General features: G+C 41.3%; 1 protein-coding gene across 1 annotated transcript in view; it reads right to left on the bottom strand.

Annotated features, from left to right (window-relative positions):
• LOC134671159 (V-type proton ATPase catalytic subunit A) overlaps positions 1-14,244 on the bottom strand; it is a 30,297-nt gene that overhangs the window by 8,511 nt on the left and 7,542 nt on the right. Inside the window, exons 7-9 of the mRNA XM_063528928.1 lie at positions 2,657-2,781; positions 1,906-2,052; positions 1,095-1,310 (exon numbers count right to left, since the gene is read on the bottom strand). Coding sequence (XP_063384998.1) covers positions 1,095-1,310; positions 1,906-2,052; positions 2,657-2,781 — 488 coding nt within the window. The remainder of the gene's footprint in view (positions 1-1,094; positions 1,311-1,905; positions 2,053-2,656; positions 2,782-14,244) is intronic.

Here is a 14,244-nt window from a genome sequence, read left to right as displayed (position 1 = left end):
GCACTTGACGCGGCCGGCACGCTCGTAGAAGGAGGCGAGGCGCGCGCCCAGGTAGGCGGGGTAGCCGGAGTCCGCCGGCATCTCCGCCAGCCGGGTACTCACCCTCGCGGTCGGGGTTGCCGAGGCACTTGACGCGGCCGGCACGCTCGTAGAAGGAGGCGAGGCGCGCGCCCAGGTAGGCGGGGTAGCCGGAGTCCGCCGGCATCTCCGCCAGCCGGGTACTCACCCTCGCGGTCGGGGTTGCCGAGGCACTTGACGCGGCCGGCACGCTCGTAGAAGGAGGCGAGGCGCGCGCCCAGGTAGGCGGGGTAGCCGGAGTCCGCCGGCATCTCCGCCAGCCGGGTACTCACCCTCGCGGTCGGGGTTGCCGAGGCACTTGACGCGGCCGGCACGCTCGTAGAAGGAGGCGAGGCGCGCGCCCAGGTAGGCGGGGTAGCCGGAGTCCGCCGGCATCTCCGCCAGCCGGGTACTCACCCTCGCGGTCGGGGTTGCCGAGGCACTTGACGCGGCCGGCACGCTCGTAGAAGGAGGCGAGGCGCGCGCCCAGGTAGGCGGGGTAGCCGGAGTCCGCCGGCATCTCCGCCAGCCGGGTACTCACCCTCGCGGTCGGGGTTGCCGAGGCACTTGACGCGGCCGGCACGCTCGTAGAAGGAGGCGAGGCGCGCGCCCAGGTAGGCGGGGTAGCCGGAGTCCGCCGGCATCTCCGCCAGCCGGGTACTCACCCTCGCGGTCGGGGTTGCCGAGGCACTTGACGCGGCCGGCACGCTCGTAGAAGGAGGCGAGGCGCGCGCCCAGGTAGGCGGGGTAGCCGGAGTCCGCCGGCATCTCCGCCAGCCGGGTACTCACCCTCGCGGTCGGGGTTGCCGAGGCACTTGACGCGGCCGGCACGCTCGTAGAAGGAGGCGAGACGCGCGCCCAGGTAGGCGGGGTAGCCGGAGTCCGCCGGCATCTCCGCCAGCCGGGTACTCACCCTCGCGGTCGGGGTTGCCGAGGCACTTGACGCGGCCGGCACGCTCGTAGAAGGAGGCGAGGCGCGCGCCCAGGTAGGCGGGGTAGCCGGAGTCCGCCGGCATCTCCGCCAGCCGGGTACTCACCCTCGCGGTCGGGGTTGCCGAGGCACTTGACGCGGCCGGCACGCTCGTAGAAGGAGGCGAGACGCGCGCCCAGGTAGGCGGGGTAGCCGGAGTCCGCCGGCATCTCCGCCAGTCGCCCCGAGATCTCGCGCAGCGCCTCCGCCCAACGGGAGGTGGAGTCCGCCATCATGGACACGTTGTAGCCCATGTCGCGGAAGTACTCGGACAGGGTGATACCTAGACAAAAACAGTTGATCAAATACACTTTATGATTCTATACAATTATACATTGACGCGTGGAAAATTATCCATTTTGGGAAAATTCCCGATGACGGCGACGTAAAGCTTAGGACGCTCCGGAAACTTCAGTTCGGAAAAGCATTGTACGAGTGAGCACTACCTTCTTAGACTTATTTGTTTATTAGAATCACCGACATTTAAACATTAACTTAACATGTTTGGAGATCTTGGCGACGAGCGCAATACGCTTCATAATGGACTCGGTCACACCGTCGACACTCACCAGTATAGATGGATGCCTCACGGGCAGCCACAGGCATGTTGGAGGTGTTGGCCACGAGCGCGGTACGCTTCATAATGGACTCGGTCACACCGTCGACACTCACCAGTATAGATGGATGCCTCACGGGCAGCCACAGGCATGTTGGAGGTGTTGGCCACGAGCGCGGTACGCTTCATATTGGACTCGGTCACACCGTCGACACTCACCAGTATAGATGGATGCCTCACGGGCAGCCACAGGCATGTTGGAGGTGTTGGCCACGAGCGCGGTACGCTTCATAATGGACTCGGTCACACCGTCGACACTCACCAGTATAGATGGATGCCTCACGGGCAGCCACAGGCATGTTGGAGGTGTTGGCCACGAGCGCGGTACGCTTCATAATGGACTCGGTCACACCATCGATTTCAACGGTCAGCTCGGGGAAGTCACGCAATACCTCAGACATCTCGTTACCTGGGAACAACGGTGTGTGTTTATTGGTAAGAATTTGAGTTTTATGAATCTAAATTATCATCTAACAATAAAATAAATAATAGTACTACTCTGTTCAATTACGCCTAGGTAAGTGTTAGGAAAAAGTAGAAGACATATACGACACTATGCGTAAAGCAATTGTGAGTCAGGTGCAATTTGCTGAAGCTAATCCAACCACGGTCTTCAGCAGGCCCTCAAGTGATTGTGTACTTTCGTCACCTGGCACTACTTTTCCCCCAAATAAAACTCCTGGCATTGCTATATTTGAATTAAATACATAATTAGCTATTATATCACACCAAACTCAGATCACTATAAATTGCACACCTTTAATTGATTTTACAACCCCTTTGTTGCCCATCCACTCCTGCACCCACCGCTGAACAGCTGCCAGGCGCCCGGATTAATTAATAATGATAGTATGACACACTAACTAGAGGGATTTCGTTGCTCTATAAATTGCATACCTATTTCCGTGGCTAGCTCTCCGGCTAACAGTCCATTACCATTATTTAAAAAAAATGAAAAATGAAACAATATTTTTTTTGTAACATTTGTCTGTATGATATCTCTGAATACGTACCACGTTCTCCGCAGCCGACGTAGACGATGACGTCGGAGTTGGAGTACTTGGACAGCGCCTGCGAGATGACCGTCTTGCCGCAGCCGAAGGCTCCGGGGATGGCGGTGGTGCCGCCCTGGACGCACCTACACACAACACATGTTTAACTCTCCCTCGCAGTTTTGCGGCACTATTGGGTTGGTTGGGTGTTATAAATCTAATAAAGCATATTTACAAATAATTACAATATATTCACAATGGCATTTCGATTCTTAGATCTTTTTTGATAGATGCTGGCAACTTTAAGATTTACTCTTCTTTCTCCTTCCCTTATCCCACCTACGTGGGGTCGGGTCTCCTTGTCATTTTGCGCCAGGTTAGTCGATTCTGGGTTATCTCTTCTGCTATGTTCAGGTTCTTTAGATCGGCTCTAATATTGGACCACCATGTGGATTTTGGTCTTCCTCTTCCTCTCGGTTGTTCCGGAAGGTTCAGTGCTATATTGACGACATGGTCTTTTCCTCTTCTTTGTATGTGGCCGTACCATCGCAGTCGGGTTTCCAGGAGTTTTTCTCTAATTGGGGCTACTTTGAAACTTCCGCGGACGTATTCGTTCCTTATCCGGTCTATTCTCGTGACACCGCCTGCCCAGCGAAGCATCTTCATCTCATTGACATGCAGGAGTTGCTCATGAGATTTATTTACAGCCCAGCATTCCGACCCATACAAAAAGGCTGGTCTCGCTGCAGTTTTATAAACTTTTCCTTTTGTTTTCATGGGCATATAGCTGTCACATAGGACCCCGGACAGGCTTCGCCACTTAAGCCACGCTGACCGAGTTCTATGACACCCGTCTGCATGTATATCTGCGTCAGATGTTATGGGTAAGTAATATAAGACATAAGAACTTATACTATAATATTCATATTATATACGCTCATATTGTATAAGTTTGTTTTGTATACCGTTCAAGGTGTATAACGAACGTTAGATATAACGTCAAAATATATACTTTTGTTAAGTATACCGTTATTTAAGTATAATATCATTGTATATAATGATCATTATGTATAACGTTCATAATATCTCAGATTTATAATGTATATTGTAACACGGGTGTTTTGAAAGGGGGTAAAATAAATGATTGAAAAGCTCCGGCTTGTCTAAAATGGAAACAGCCATGTTAACAAAATAAAATTAAATCAAAATAAAATAAAATAAACTAAATGGAAACCTTGCTGTAGGAAAGCTAAGAGGAGAAACAATTAAACAGATTTATATCTAACAAACTTTATTCCTAAACATTAGATATTACAAAAGCTCAGTGGTATAGCTGGGTCGCTACACAGGTTCATGTTATAAGGTTTACACCAATTAATTAATTACTAAAAACTAAATTTCGAAATACCTAAGTTTTATGCACCAGAACTTTCAAAACTTTAAATTAAAATAACTATTGCTCTAAATCACATTTTAAATTTGTAGCCGAGCGCAGACGCAATTTAAAAATTAAAGATGCATCGGACCGACCTCAAAAACTGCTACCGGACCTGGAGCAGCGGGGAGTGACCTCGCCTATCCCCGGGAAGCTGACTGCTAACCTGGTTGGAGCCGGCCAGTGCAGATGACGTGGGTCAGATCCCACAGCATCATTTTAAAACTTCAAATTCGAAACATCTTGAAACTTCTAGAAACATCAAAAGCTTCTAGAAACATCCCGGCTCCTGCAAAGCGAGAAAAGGAAATATTAGCCGATGCCCTTTATGGCCGCTAGAGAAAAAATGAAACAATTCGAAATTTAGCTCACCGCACTGGAAGCTGTTAGGACTTCTGGCGGAGCGCTCCCTTCCCTCGAGCAGGAGTCAACTCTGTAAAGAACCAAAACTTGGTTAAGAACAAACCCACAATGTTTCGCGCCATTGTGGAATTGATCACAGCTAAATTCCATTTATACTTACTCAGTGGAACACACCGAAGGACTCGAACTGCTTCCACCATTTTGACCACCATGTGGAATGTGTGGTCTTATCACAAAATAGGGCTCATGCGAGCGTGCGTCCCCGGAGGGGTCCACACATCAAAAGTGCATGTCACCTCAGAATGACCTTCTCATATGTTGAGAACAAAAGGCAAAAAAACAAAAGTAGGGTGCCAATCCCCTGAAGACACAAATTCTTCGAAAATTCTGAACTGATTATTTAGACAAATTCACTCATGAGCCTAAGAAATATATTTTTATCATTAAATCTAATAAGGTTTCATTTCAGAGCCACTTTGTAAGTCTGTAATTTATATGTTTTGTTTTACATCAAACTTATTTTCTATCTATAAAAATCATACCTAAATCATACAAAGTTTTCCTGGAGTGACAACATAAATATCTCAAGTTTTAATTATTTTTACTCATATGACAACCCCGACAACAGATAAGCATCAAAAGGTGCATCTGAATGCAACAGATTATGCAAAGAAGTGCAATCAATCGAGTTAGTTTGGGATATTGTTAAAATCGTTGAAATAAGAAAAGGAATTCAACCCAAAAATATTAATTTAAAATCTAAGAAAATGTCTACGTTACAATACCCCCCTCCCCGATTTTAAGGTTCAACGTAGGTGAACCGCTCGCTGTCCTCAGCGACTTTCATCCTAAAACAAAATTTAAAACAAAGTGAAGGCAAGAAAACTAACCTACTCAAACTGACCTAGAAAACCTAGAATGTAAACAAAAAGTCTGACGCAACTTCGAGATTTAAAACATACCAAAAATGCTCAAACGAACCCCCAAAAAATCTTAAAGTAAAATCATACTAACATTAAACAATTTAAAATAACTGCTGTTCTGACCGAACAAAAAAATCTAAATAATAATCTCGAACCCACGTCAGTACCACGGAAGGTGAAAAAAAACTATGCGGCCAACTGCGCTGCACATAGAAATACGGAACCCTAAAAAACCTCCGTCTATCCTTCCAACCCGTAAACAAACCGTTGGCCTTCTCAGTACAACGCGACAAAAGCTTGTTGTTCTGAGAAAGTCAAAACCAACCGCCAGGACCGATGTTTAGCATTCCTCAAAAAAAAAACTCAGCTAGACCGGGCGAAAATCAGACCTATAGTCCACCAACTATAAGCCTCCAACGAAAACCTTTGTCGTAACCCTACCGGTTGAGGACACTAAGGCCTGTCCCAGCCCTTCAGGTAGACAACAATCATCAAACAAACCTAAAAAAATCCCAAAACGGCTCTTTGAGTTGGTGAGGTACACCTGTCCCCCCAACTCTCCGGAATCAAAAACCAAACCAAAAAATATATATACCTAAACAAAACGAGGTATATAGCAGGTGAGTGGTTTGTCGTCCTTGGCGGCACGACGACTGGTACAAGACGAGGGGTCGTGCGTCCAAGGATAACTCCCCTAAACTCTAAAACCATACTAAACTGAAAAAACTACAACCATTTGACTGAGTTGCATTGCGGTAGCAGGCATGAAAAGAGGTGGCGGAGACACCGAGTGCCGTTCCAATGCCTTCAAAAATGGCTCACTGGATCGTCAACACGATAAACAAAAGGTACCAAACCAAAAGGGGTACCGCGGTCGATATGTCCAAAAAAGCAAGAACCCAATTTAAAACAGCCCCTCAAAAATGGTAACTGCTGGGTATGAACCCCATACCGACCAAATGCGTAGCCACAAATACGCAAAATTGCACAAAACCGTGCTCGAGTGTGGTAAGCACTCGAAACCTACTACCGAAATACAAACCCTTGGCTATGTTAAGGATTCGCTCTGACCTTAAAAAGTGAGCAAGTTGTTTCGCCCCATCTATACATCACGCACTTCACCATACCGTTCATATCTCATCTTTCGCCCCTACCATACTTCACGCATTACAAATCCTGTTCTTCCATCTCCGCAACAAAATTAGTAGTGAATACAGTCAGTGCTGTTCACCACGTACCGTGCATAAAGTCGTGATTGGATATTTTACCTTAATACCCAACACTCCATAAGTACGAGACAACTGTGAAGCAAAACGTTCTTGTGTAGGCGAGGCCTTGGAAAATACCACCTTCTTGAAAACCTACCAAAACTTGTTTTAAAATCCAAAACATGCCAGCCTTATTCGAAATTCCCGCCAATTCTCAAACCGAGATTACAAACTGTATTCTTGGCGAAATAAGGTCTAAATAAAAAAAGCTACTTCAAATTAATATATCTTATTAAATTTGAGTACTAAAAAACCAAATCTCGTAACGTTATAAACCAAAAATACTATATTGTATTTAACTAAATAAATATCAATATTCAAACAAATTACAAAATGATTTTCCAAAAACGATCGTTTTTATAAACGCTGAACTCGTTACGAATTAAAGAAAACACTACTAAAGTTTACGCGTTTCCGAACGCACCCTTACTCTGTGTCAAAAAAAACAATTCCATGACTTAACCTTACTTTGCACTTTAAACTAATCTACAAAGAACAAAACTTTGGTTGCAAAAACCATTATGACTTGGAAAATTATCATTTAATATGAAACACAATTCTTACGTTGTGTGAAGTACCGTTAAAAACTCGAATTACGGTAAATATTAAATACGCTAAATCAGCGACTCAAAACTACACAGAGTTAACCGAAAACTACCAAAAATACAGGTAAAACACTAAATCATGAGATCAGGGGTCATCTTATTTCATACGATTATCCCTCTCATTCCAAAATAAACGCTAAATTTCATTTCAAAGTCAAATAAAATAAACTAACCAAAAAATGTATTGCAAACCCAAATTTGAAGTGAACTTGTTACAGATTACATCAAAACCGTGCTGAATTTGGATATTACCACTACAAAACAAAAGGCATCCAGCCATTTCTACAACTGGACTGCCGGATCACAGGAATTTCTAAATTTGAAAATGAAATCATGTCCATTGTTCTGGAACTATAAGCGCTAACACGCCGAAGAAGAATATCTTCCTTTAAGAAGTTAAATGATCATGAAACACCACAAGAAGCTTGCCGGACACTACTGCCAGACCAGACTTCCATACTAAACTGTTTCCCCTGCGGCTATGCGGAGAGTTCTGCAAAACCAAATGCCGACACCGCTTCCACAGCTCCTTGGACCTAGGATGTGCTCCTGATCGGCTTGACCTTCCTAAATAAATTTATTTATCAATAAGCTGTGAAATTGAGTGTTGTGTTTCAACTTTAATAAACTAAATATGCTACTGCATTGAAATTTCTGGTGCTTCATGTTTACAAAAACTGTGCTGTGTAAGAAAATAAAATAAAGTAATGTTAACATAACCTATTGTTTTCCTTAACAAACTTGAAATGTGGTGAAATTATTGTGCCTTCCGGCTTAACTGTTAAAACATAAAAATTTACAAAATTCACCATAAAACATTTATGAAAGTGCAGTTCCATCAAATTTCCAAAAATTCACATATTTATCACCTAAAATATGAAATTCTAACCAAATATAGATTACTACAAGTGATCCCAAGTGGCAAAATTGTGTACTTTTATCTTATGTTACAAAATACCAAATTCCTATTTTTTTATTGAAATTAAATGTTAAATGTGAAACCAAAAGAAATTTTAGTGTCAAAACTTCAAAATAGTATCCAAATTGATTAAAAATACAACACGTGCTATTGACATCTGTCAAGTCAGCAAAATCTTATAACCTCAAAACGTATCATACAAAATTCTCTGATTTTCGAAAATAATTACATGTAAATGTGCAGAAAACAGCATAAATGTGAGCAAATGCCCAAATTATGGTATGCAATACCCAAAAAATCTTTGAAATGTAACAAAATACTCTACAAAAGGTGAGTGAAACAAAATTATTTTCTGGTGCATAAAAATAAGTCTAGACTTTTCCTGCAGCAAGTAATTATTTAGAAACCTGAAAAATTCTTGGGCGCCATTGTAACACGGGTGTTTTGGGAGGGGGTAAAATAAATGATTGAAAAGCTCCGGCTTGTCTAAAATGGAAACAGCCATGTTAACAAAATAAAATTAAATCAAAATAAAATAAAATAAACTAAATGGAAACCTTGCTGTAGGAAAGCTAAGAGGAGAAACAATTAAACAGATTTATATCTAACAAACTTTATTCCTAAACATTAGATATTACAAAAGCTCAGTGGTATAGCTGGGTCGCTACACAGGTTCATGTTATAAGGTTTACACCAATTAATTAATTACTAAAAACTAAATTTCGAAATACCTAAGTTTTATGCACCAGAACTTTCAAAACTTTAAATTAAAATAACTATTGCTCTAAATCACATTTTAAATTTGTAGCCGAGCGCAGACGCAATTTAAAAATTAAAGATGCATCGGACCGACCTCAAAAACTGCTACCGGACCTGGAGCAGCGGGGAGTGACCTCGCCTATCCCCGGGAAGCTGACTGCTAACCTGGTTGGAGCCGGCCAGTGCAGATGACGTGGGTCAGATCCCACAGCATCATTTTAAAACTTCAAATTCGAAACATCTTGAAACTTCTAGAAACATCAAAAGCTTCTAGAAACATCCCGGCTCCTGCAAAGCGAGAAAAGGAAATATTAGCCGATGCCCTTTATGGCCGCTAGAGAAAAAATGAAACAATTCGAAATTTAGCTCACCGCACTGGAAGCTGTTAGGACTTCTGGCGGAGCGCTCCCTTCCCTCGAGCAGGAGTCAACTCTGTAAAGAACCAAAACTTGGTTAAGAACAAACCCACAATGTTTCGCGCCATTGTGGAATTGATCACAGCTAAATTCCATTTATACTTACTCAGTGGAACACACCGAAGGACTCGAACTGCTTCCACCATTTTGACCACCATGTGGAATGTGTGGTCTTATCACAAAATAGGGCTCATGCGAGCGTGCGTCCCCGGAGGGGTCCACACATCAAAAGTGCATGTCACCTCAGAATGACCTTCTCATATGTTGAGAACAAAAGGCAAAAAAACAAAAGTAGGGTGCCAATCCCCTGAAGACACAAATTCTTCGAAAATTCTGAACTGATTATTTAGACAAATTCACTCATGAGCCTAAGAAATATATTTTTATCATTAAATCTAATAAGGTTTCATTTCAGAGCCACTTTGTAAGTCTGTAATTTATATGTTTTGTTTTACATCAAACTTATTTTCTATCTATAAAAATCATACCTAAATCATACAAAGTTTTCCTGGAGTGACAACATAAATATCTCAAGTTTTAATTATTTTTACTCATATGACAACCCCGACAACAGATAAGCATCAAAAGGTGCATCTGAATGCAACAGATTATGCAAAGAAGTGCAATCAATCGAGTTAGTTTGGGATATTGTTAAAATCGTTGAAATAAGAAAAGGAATTCAACCCAAAAATATTAATTTAAAATCTAAGAAAATGTCTACGTTACAATATTACTCAAAACATCTAACACCAAAATGCATAATGCTCATATTGTATAACCTAACCTACTTTTCTGGCAGCAGTTTGTTTTCTATTGGGGTCGCAGTTCTAACCTAACCTAACCTACTTTTCTGGCAGCAGTTTGTTTTCTGTAGGGGTCGCAGTTCTAACCTAACCTAACCTAATTTTCTGGCAGCAATTTGTTTTCTGTAGGGGTCGCAGTTCTAACCTAACCTAACCTACTTTTCTGGCAGCAGTTTGTTTTCTGTAGGGGTCGCAGTTCTAACCTAACCTAACCTACTTTTCTGGCAGCAGTTTGTTTTCTGTAGGGGTCGCAGTTCTAACCTAACCTACTTTTCTGGCAGCAGTTTGTTTTCTGTAGAGGTTGCAGTTCTAACCTAACCTAACCTACTTTTCTGGCGGCAGTTTGTTTTCTGTAAGGGTTGCAGTTTTACCCTAACCTAACCTACTTTTCTGGCAGCATTTTGTTTTCTGTAGGGGTCGCAGTTCTAATCTAACCTAACCTACTTTTCTGGCAGCAGTTTGTTTTCTGTAGAGGTTGCAGTTCTAACCTAACCTAACCTACATTTCTGGCAGCAGTTTGGTTTCTGTAGAGGTCGCAGTTCTACCCTAACCTAACCTACTTTTCTGGTAGCAGTTTGTTTTCTGTAGGGGTCGCAGTTCTAACCTAACCTAACCTACTTTTCTGGCAGCAGTTTGTTTTCTGTAGGGGTCGCAGTTCTAACCCAACCTAACCTACTTTTCTGGCAGCAGTTTGTTTTCTGTAGGGGTAGGAGTTATAACCTATTTAGTATATCATACGCTATTATATTTTATAATCAGTATACTAAAAGATAGTATATACTATGATCGATATACGTTATGTATGTTATATAAACTGAATTTAGAGTATTTGAGTGTTATATAAAAAGTCATTATACAAAATGAGTATTATGTTAATTGACCGTTATTCCTAATAAAAATATTGATTTTGATGTTATAGCAGACTTTCATTATATCTTGTGAATGTTATTAACTAATATGAAATGATATATTATGTAGTTATATCTCGTGGGACGCACCCAGATGTTATAACTGATCCCAAGTATTTAAACCTTTTTACCTTCGGTACAGGTAGATCGCCGATATATACATTTTTGTCAGTTTGGGCATCAGAAGCAAAGCAGTGCATATGTTCGGTTTTGCTCCTGCTAACACGAAGACCATTTTGTTCCAATACCCTAACCCAGGACGTAAGCTCTCTTTGCATATCTTCTGCTGATTTAGTGGCGAGTACTATATCGTCTGCATAGAGCATGCACCATGGTAGTGGCATTTGCAATTCTTTTGTTAAATAGTTCATGACTAAATTAAATAATAGAGGGCTTAAGGCGGAGCCCTGATGAACACCAACTTTGACTTCAAAACGGTCGCTATTGCCAGCTGGGCTTTTAACCCTTTATAGGGCAAAGGTCTCAAAAAAGACCACCCTGTAACATCATCTTTTTGTATTTATTTCTTGTACAGAATTTTTTGGACTTGTGATTGGCGATGAGGCTTGAATTGAGGATTTTTTTCAGTCTTGCCCGTTAAAGGGTTAACTTGAGTTGTGCAGTTATGGTACATATCCCTGATTATATCGATATATTTTTCGGGAATGTTTTGCGCTCGCATCGACTGCCAAACTAGTTTTCGAGGTACTCTATCGAACGCTTTTTCGAGGTCGATGAAGATCATATGCAAGTCCTCCTTATTAGCTCTGTGTTTTTCCATTATTATTCTCATTGTTTTTTTTTATTTATTAATAAAAGAGAAGTTACATTAATTATTGTTACTTATCTGCCTGCTTCTGCTTAGAAAACTTATTCTACCCTCCACCATTGTAAAGTTAATTCTTACTTAATTTATAGCCGTGCGAGTGCGATTTCTTACAAACAGTTGTATACGTAACAGACAGACTTTAATTAAAAACATTTAGATTAGAATAACCATTAATACCAATAACCAGCTAACTAACTAGGTTTACCTATATAGTCAGTCTGTTACTGCATTATCATGTGTAAAAGGTAATTAGATTTCGTTATTAAATTTCATCTCAACCGGTCACCGGTAAACAATAAACATACGGAGTGAAGCTAAATAAAGAGTGTAAGATAATAAAGTCATCAGCAATTTAACATCCTCGCCCCATCATATGTAATAGACCAATTTTATATTGACCAGCGATCTTATGATCATGTGATTCTATTGTACCTACTTAAGGACAAGGGAAGCGCGTCATCTTGCATCCGTAATTCCATACAAGGCGGTCGTCCTTCACTATCCCCGAGTGTATTTATATTAGCGTTATACATAATTATACATTTTACGGCAACACATGCAAGGTAACTAACTTAAGGTGGTAGGCAAAAAACATAAAACAATCGGTTGACATTTTCTTCATGTGACCCGTTCCAGTGTAAGCATAAGTGTTTTTTCAGTCGTTTTTTACACACAACCTTTGATACGTCTTGGCTGGATCTTAACTGATCTGGTACATTATTTAAAATTGTGGGTACTAAATATTTTCTAGTGCGTTTTCCATAGTAATTGCAGACCTTCGGTACAAACAACCTACGAAGGTTTATTTCTTTGGTAACGCTTCTTGTTTGGATTTCATGTTGTAACGGTTTTTTATAATCATTACGTTGATACTGTTCCAATACTACATATAAGCAAAGACCGTTTTTCATGCACTGGTAATATGTTGCAAATCGGGAAAAGTTGGCTATAGTTATTTCTATTGGCCTGCTTTGTTTTTTTATCGACTAAATATTTTAAAAATCTAACTTGTATTGCTTTTATTCGATCTAAATATGAAGGAAAAGTTTGAATGGCATCTGTTGTCGATCTTCATGCAGTGAAGCCGAATTGGTTATCTGATAGTGGTTAGTTGTATTAAACGGCTACTTATAATTCGCTCCCATATTTTAAGGGTGTGGGAGGTTAACTTGATAACTCTGTAATTTGAACATTGGCCAACATCTCCTTTATTTTTGAAGAATGGAGTTAGGTAGTTTTTGCGCCATGAATTAGGGATATTTCCAGTGGTGACAATAAGATTAAATAGTTTGGTCAGCCAAGCAATTCCAATGTCACCAAGCAACTTCCAAATTTCGGCTGGTGTTTCGTCTGGGCCTACAGCTTTCCTATTCTTCATTTTCCTGACAGCATGCATTACTTCGGTTTTACTAATGACAAAAATCGGCCCAGATGTAGGTCTTATATCTGACGGCTCGTCACTTGGAAATTCTTCGTTGGAGAGTTCCTCAAAGTATTCTTTCCATCGCATTGTTATGGCGTCATTTGATGTAAGAAGTGATCCACCTTTGTCTTTTATATATTTGCTAGTTTTAATGTCTAAGGTGTTTCTAAAACGTTGCTTTGCGGTCTTAAATATTTCAGTGTCACCTTTCGCATTCTCAAGTTTGTCGTAAAAGTCGGCCCTTGAAGCAGCTTTTTCTTGTGCAACAGTACTTTTAGCTTTCAGTCTTGCTTTCTTATAGTTTTCGTGGTCTTCTTTTGAGCCGCTATTTTGCCAGATCTTAAAACAATCTTTTTTCTGTTGGATGACTTCTTTTACTGTATGGTTCCACCAGGTGGGATATTTATGTTTTATTATGCCTTTTGATATACCTAAGATGACTTTTGCTTCTGCTGTACATTTCTCTTCAAACTTGGACCACATATCTGTGCTGTTTTGGTGTTCAATGTTTATATCTCCCTCTAATTAGTCATTTAATGTTTTCATCAGGGTTCCACCCTTATCACCAGATAAATGACGCCATTTAATTAGTTCTACTTTGTCTACCTGTTGTCTAATTGGTTTTGGCAGCTTAAATTTTGTCAATAGTATTCTGTGCTGTGCGGTTAAAGACTCGCCAGGGATTACCTTACAATCCTTGAAACAGTGCTTTAAGATTTACTAGAATGCGAATTACATAACCCTAACCGGAATTAACTTTTACCGGAATTTTTTTTTAGAAAATTACAATCCATAGTTCCTAGTATAAATATGAATATGTTACGTTACAGTACGCTAAATTACATAAATGAAATTAGATAACTTACATAGGTACTTAATAAATGGCTGATCATGGCCGATCTACTGAACTGCGTGTTTGGGCAATTCGATATATCGTCCTAAAATAACAGCATCAAAC

This window comes from Cydia fagiglandana, chromosome 15 (assembly GCF_963556715.1).
Source record: "Cydia fagiglandana chromosome 15, ilCydFagi1.1, whole genome shotgun sequence".
In the NCBI taxonomy this organism is placed as follows: domain Eukaryota; kingdom Metazoa; phylum Arthropoda; class Insecta; order Lepidoptera; family Tortricidae; genus Cydia; species Cydia fagiglandana.
Note: the sequence above shows the minus strand (reverse complement) of the source record. Positions and strands in the feature narration are given on the sequence as shown.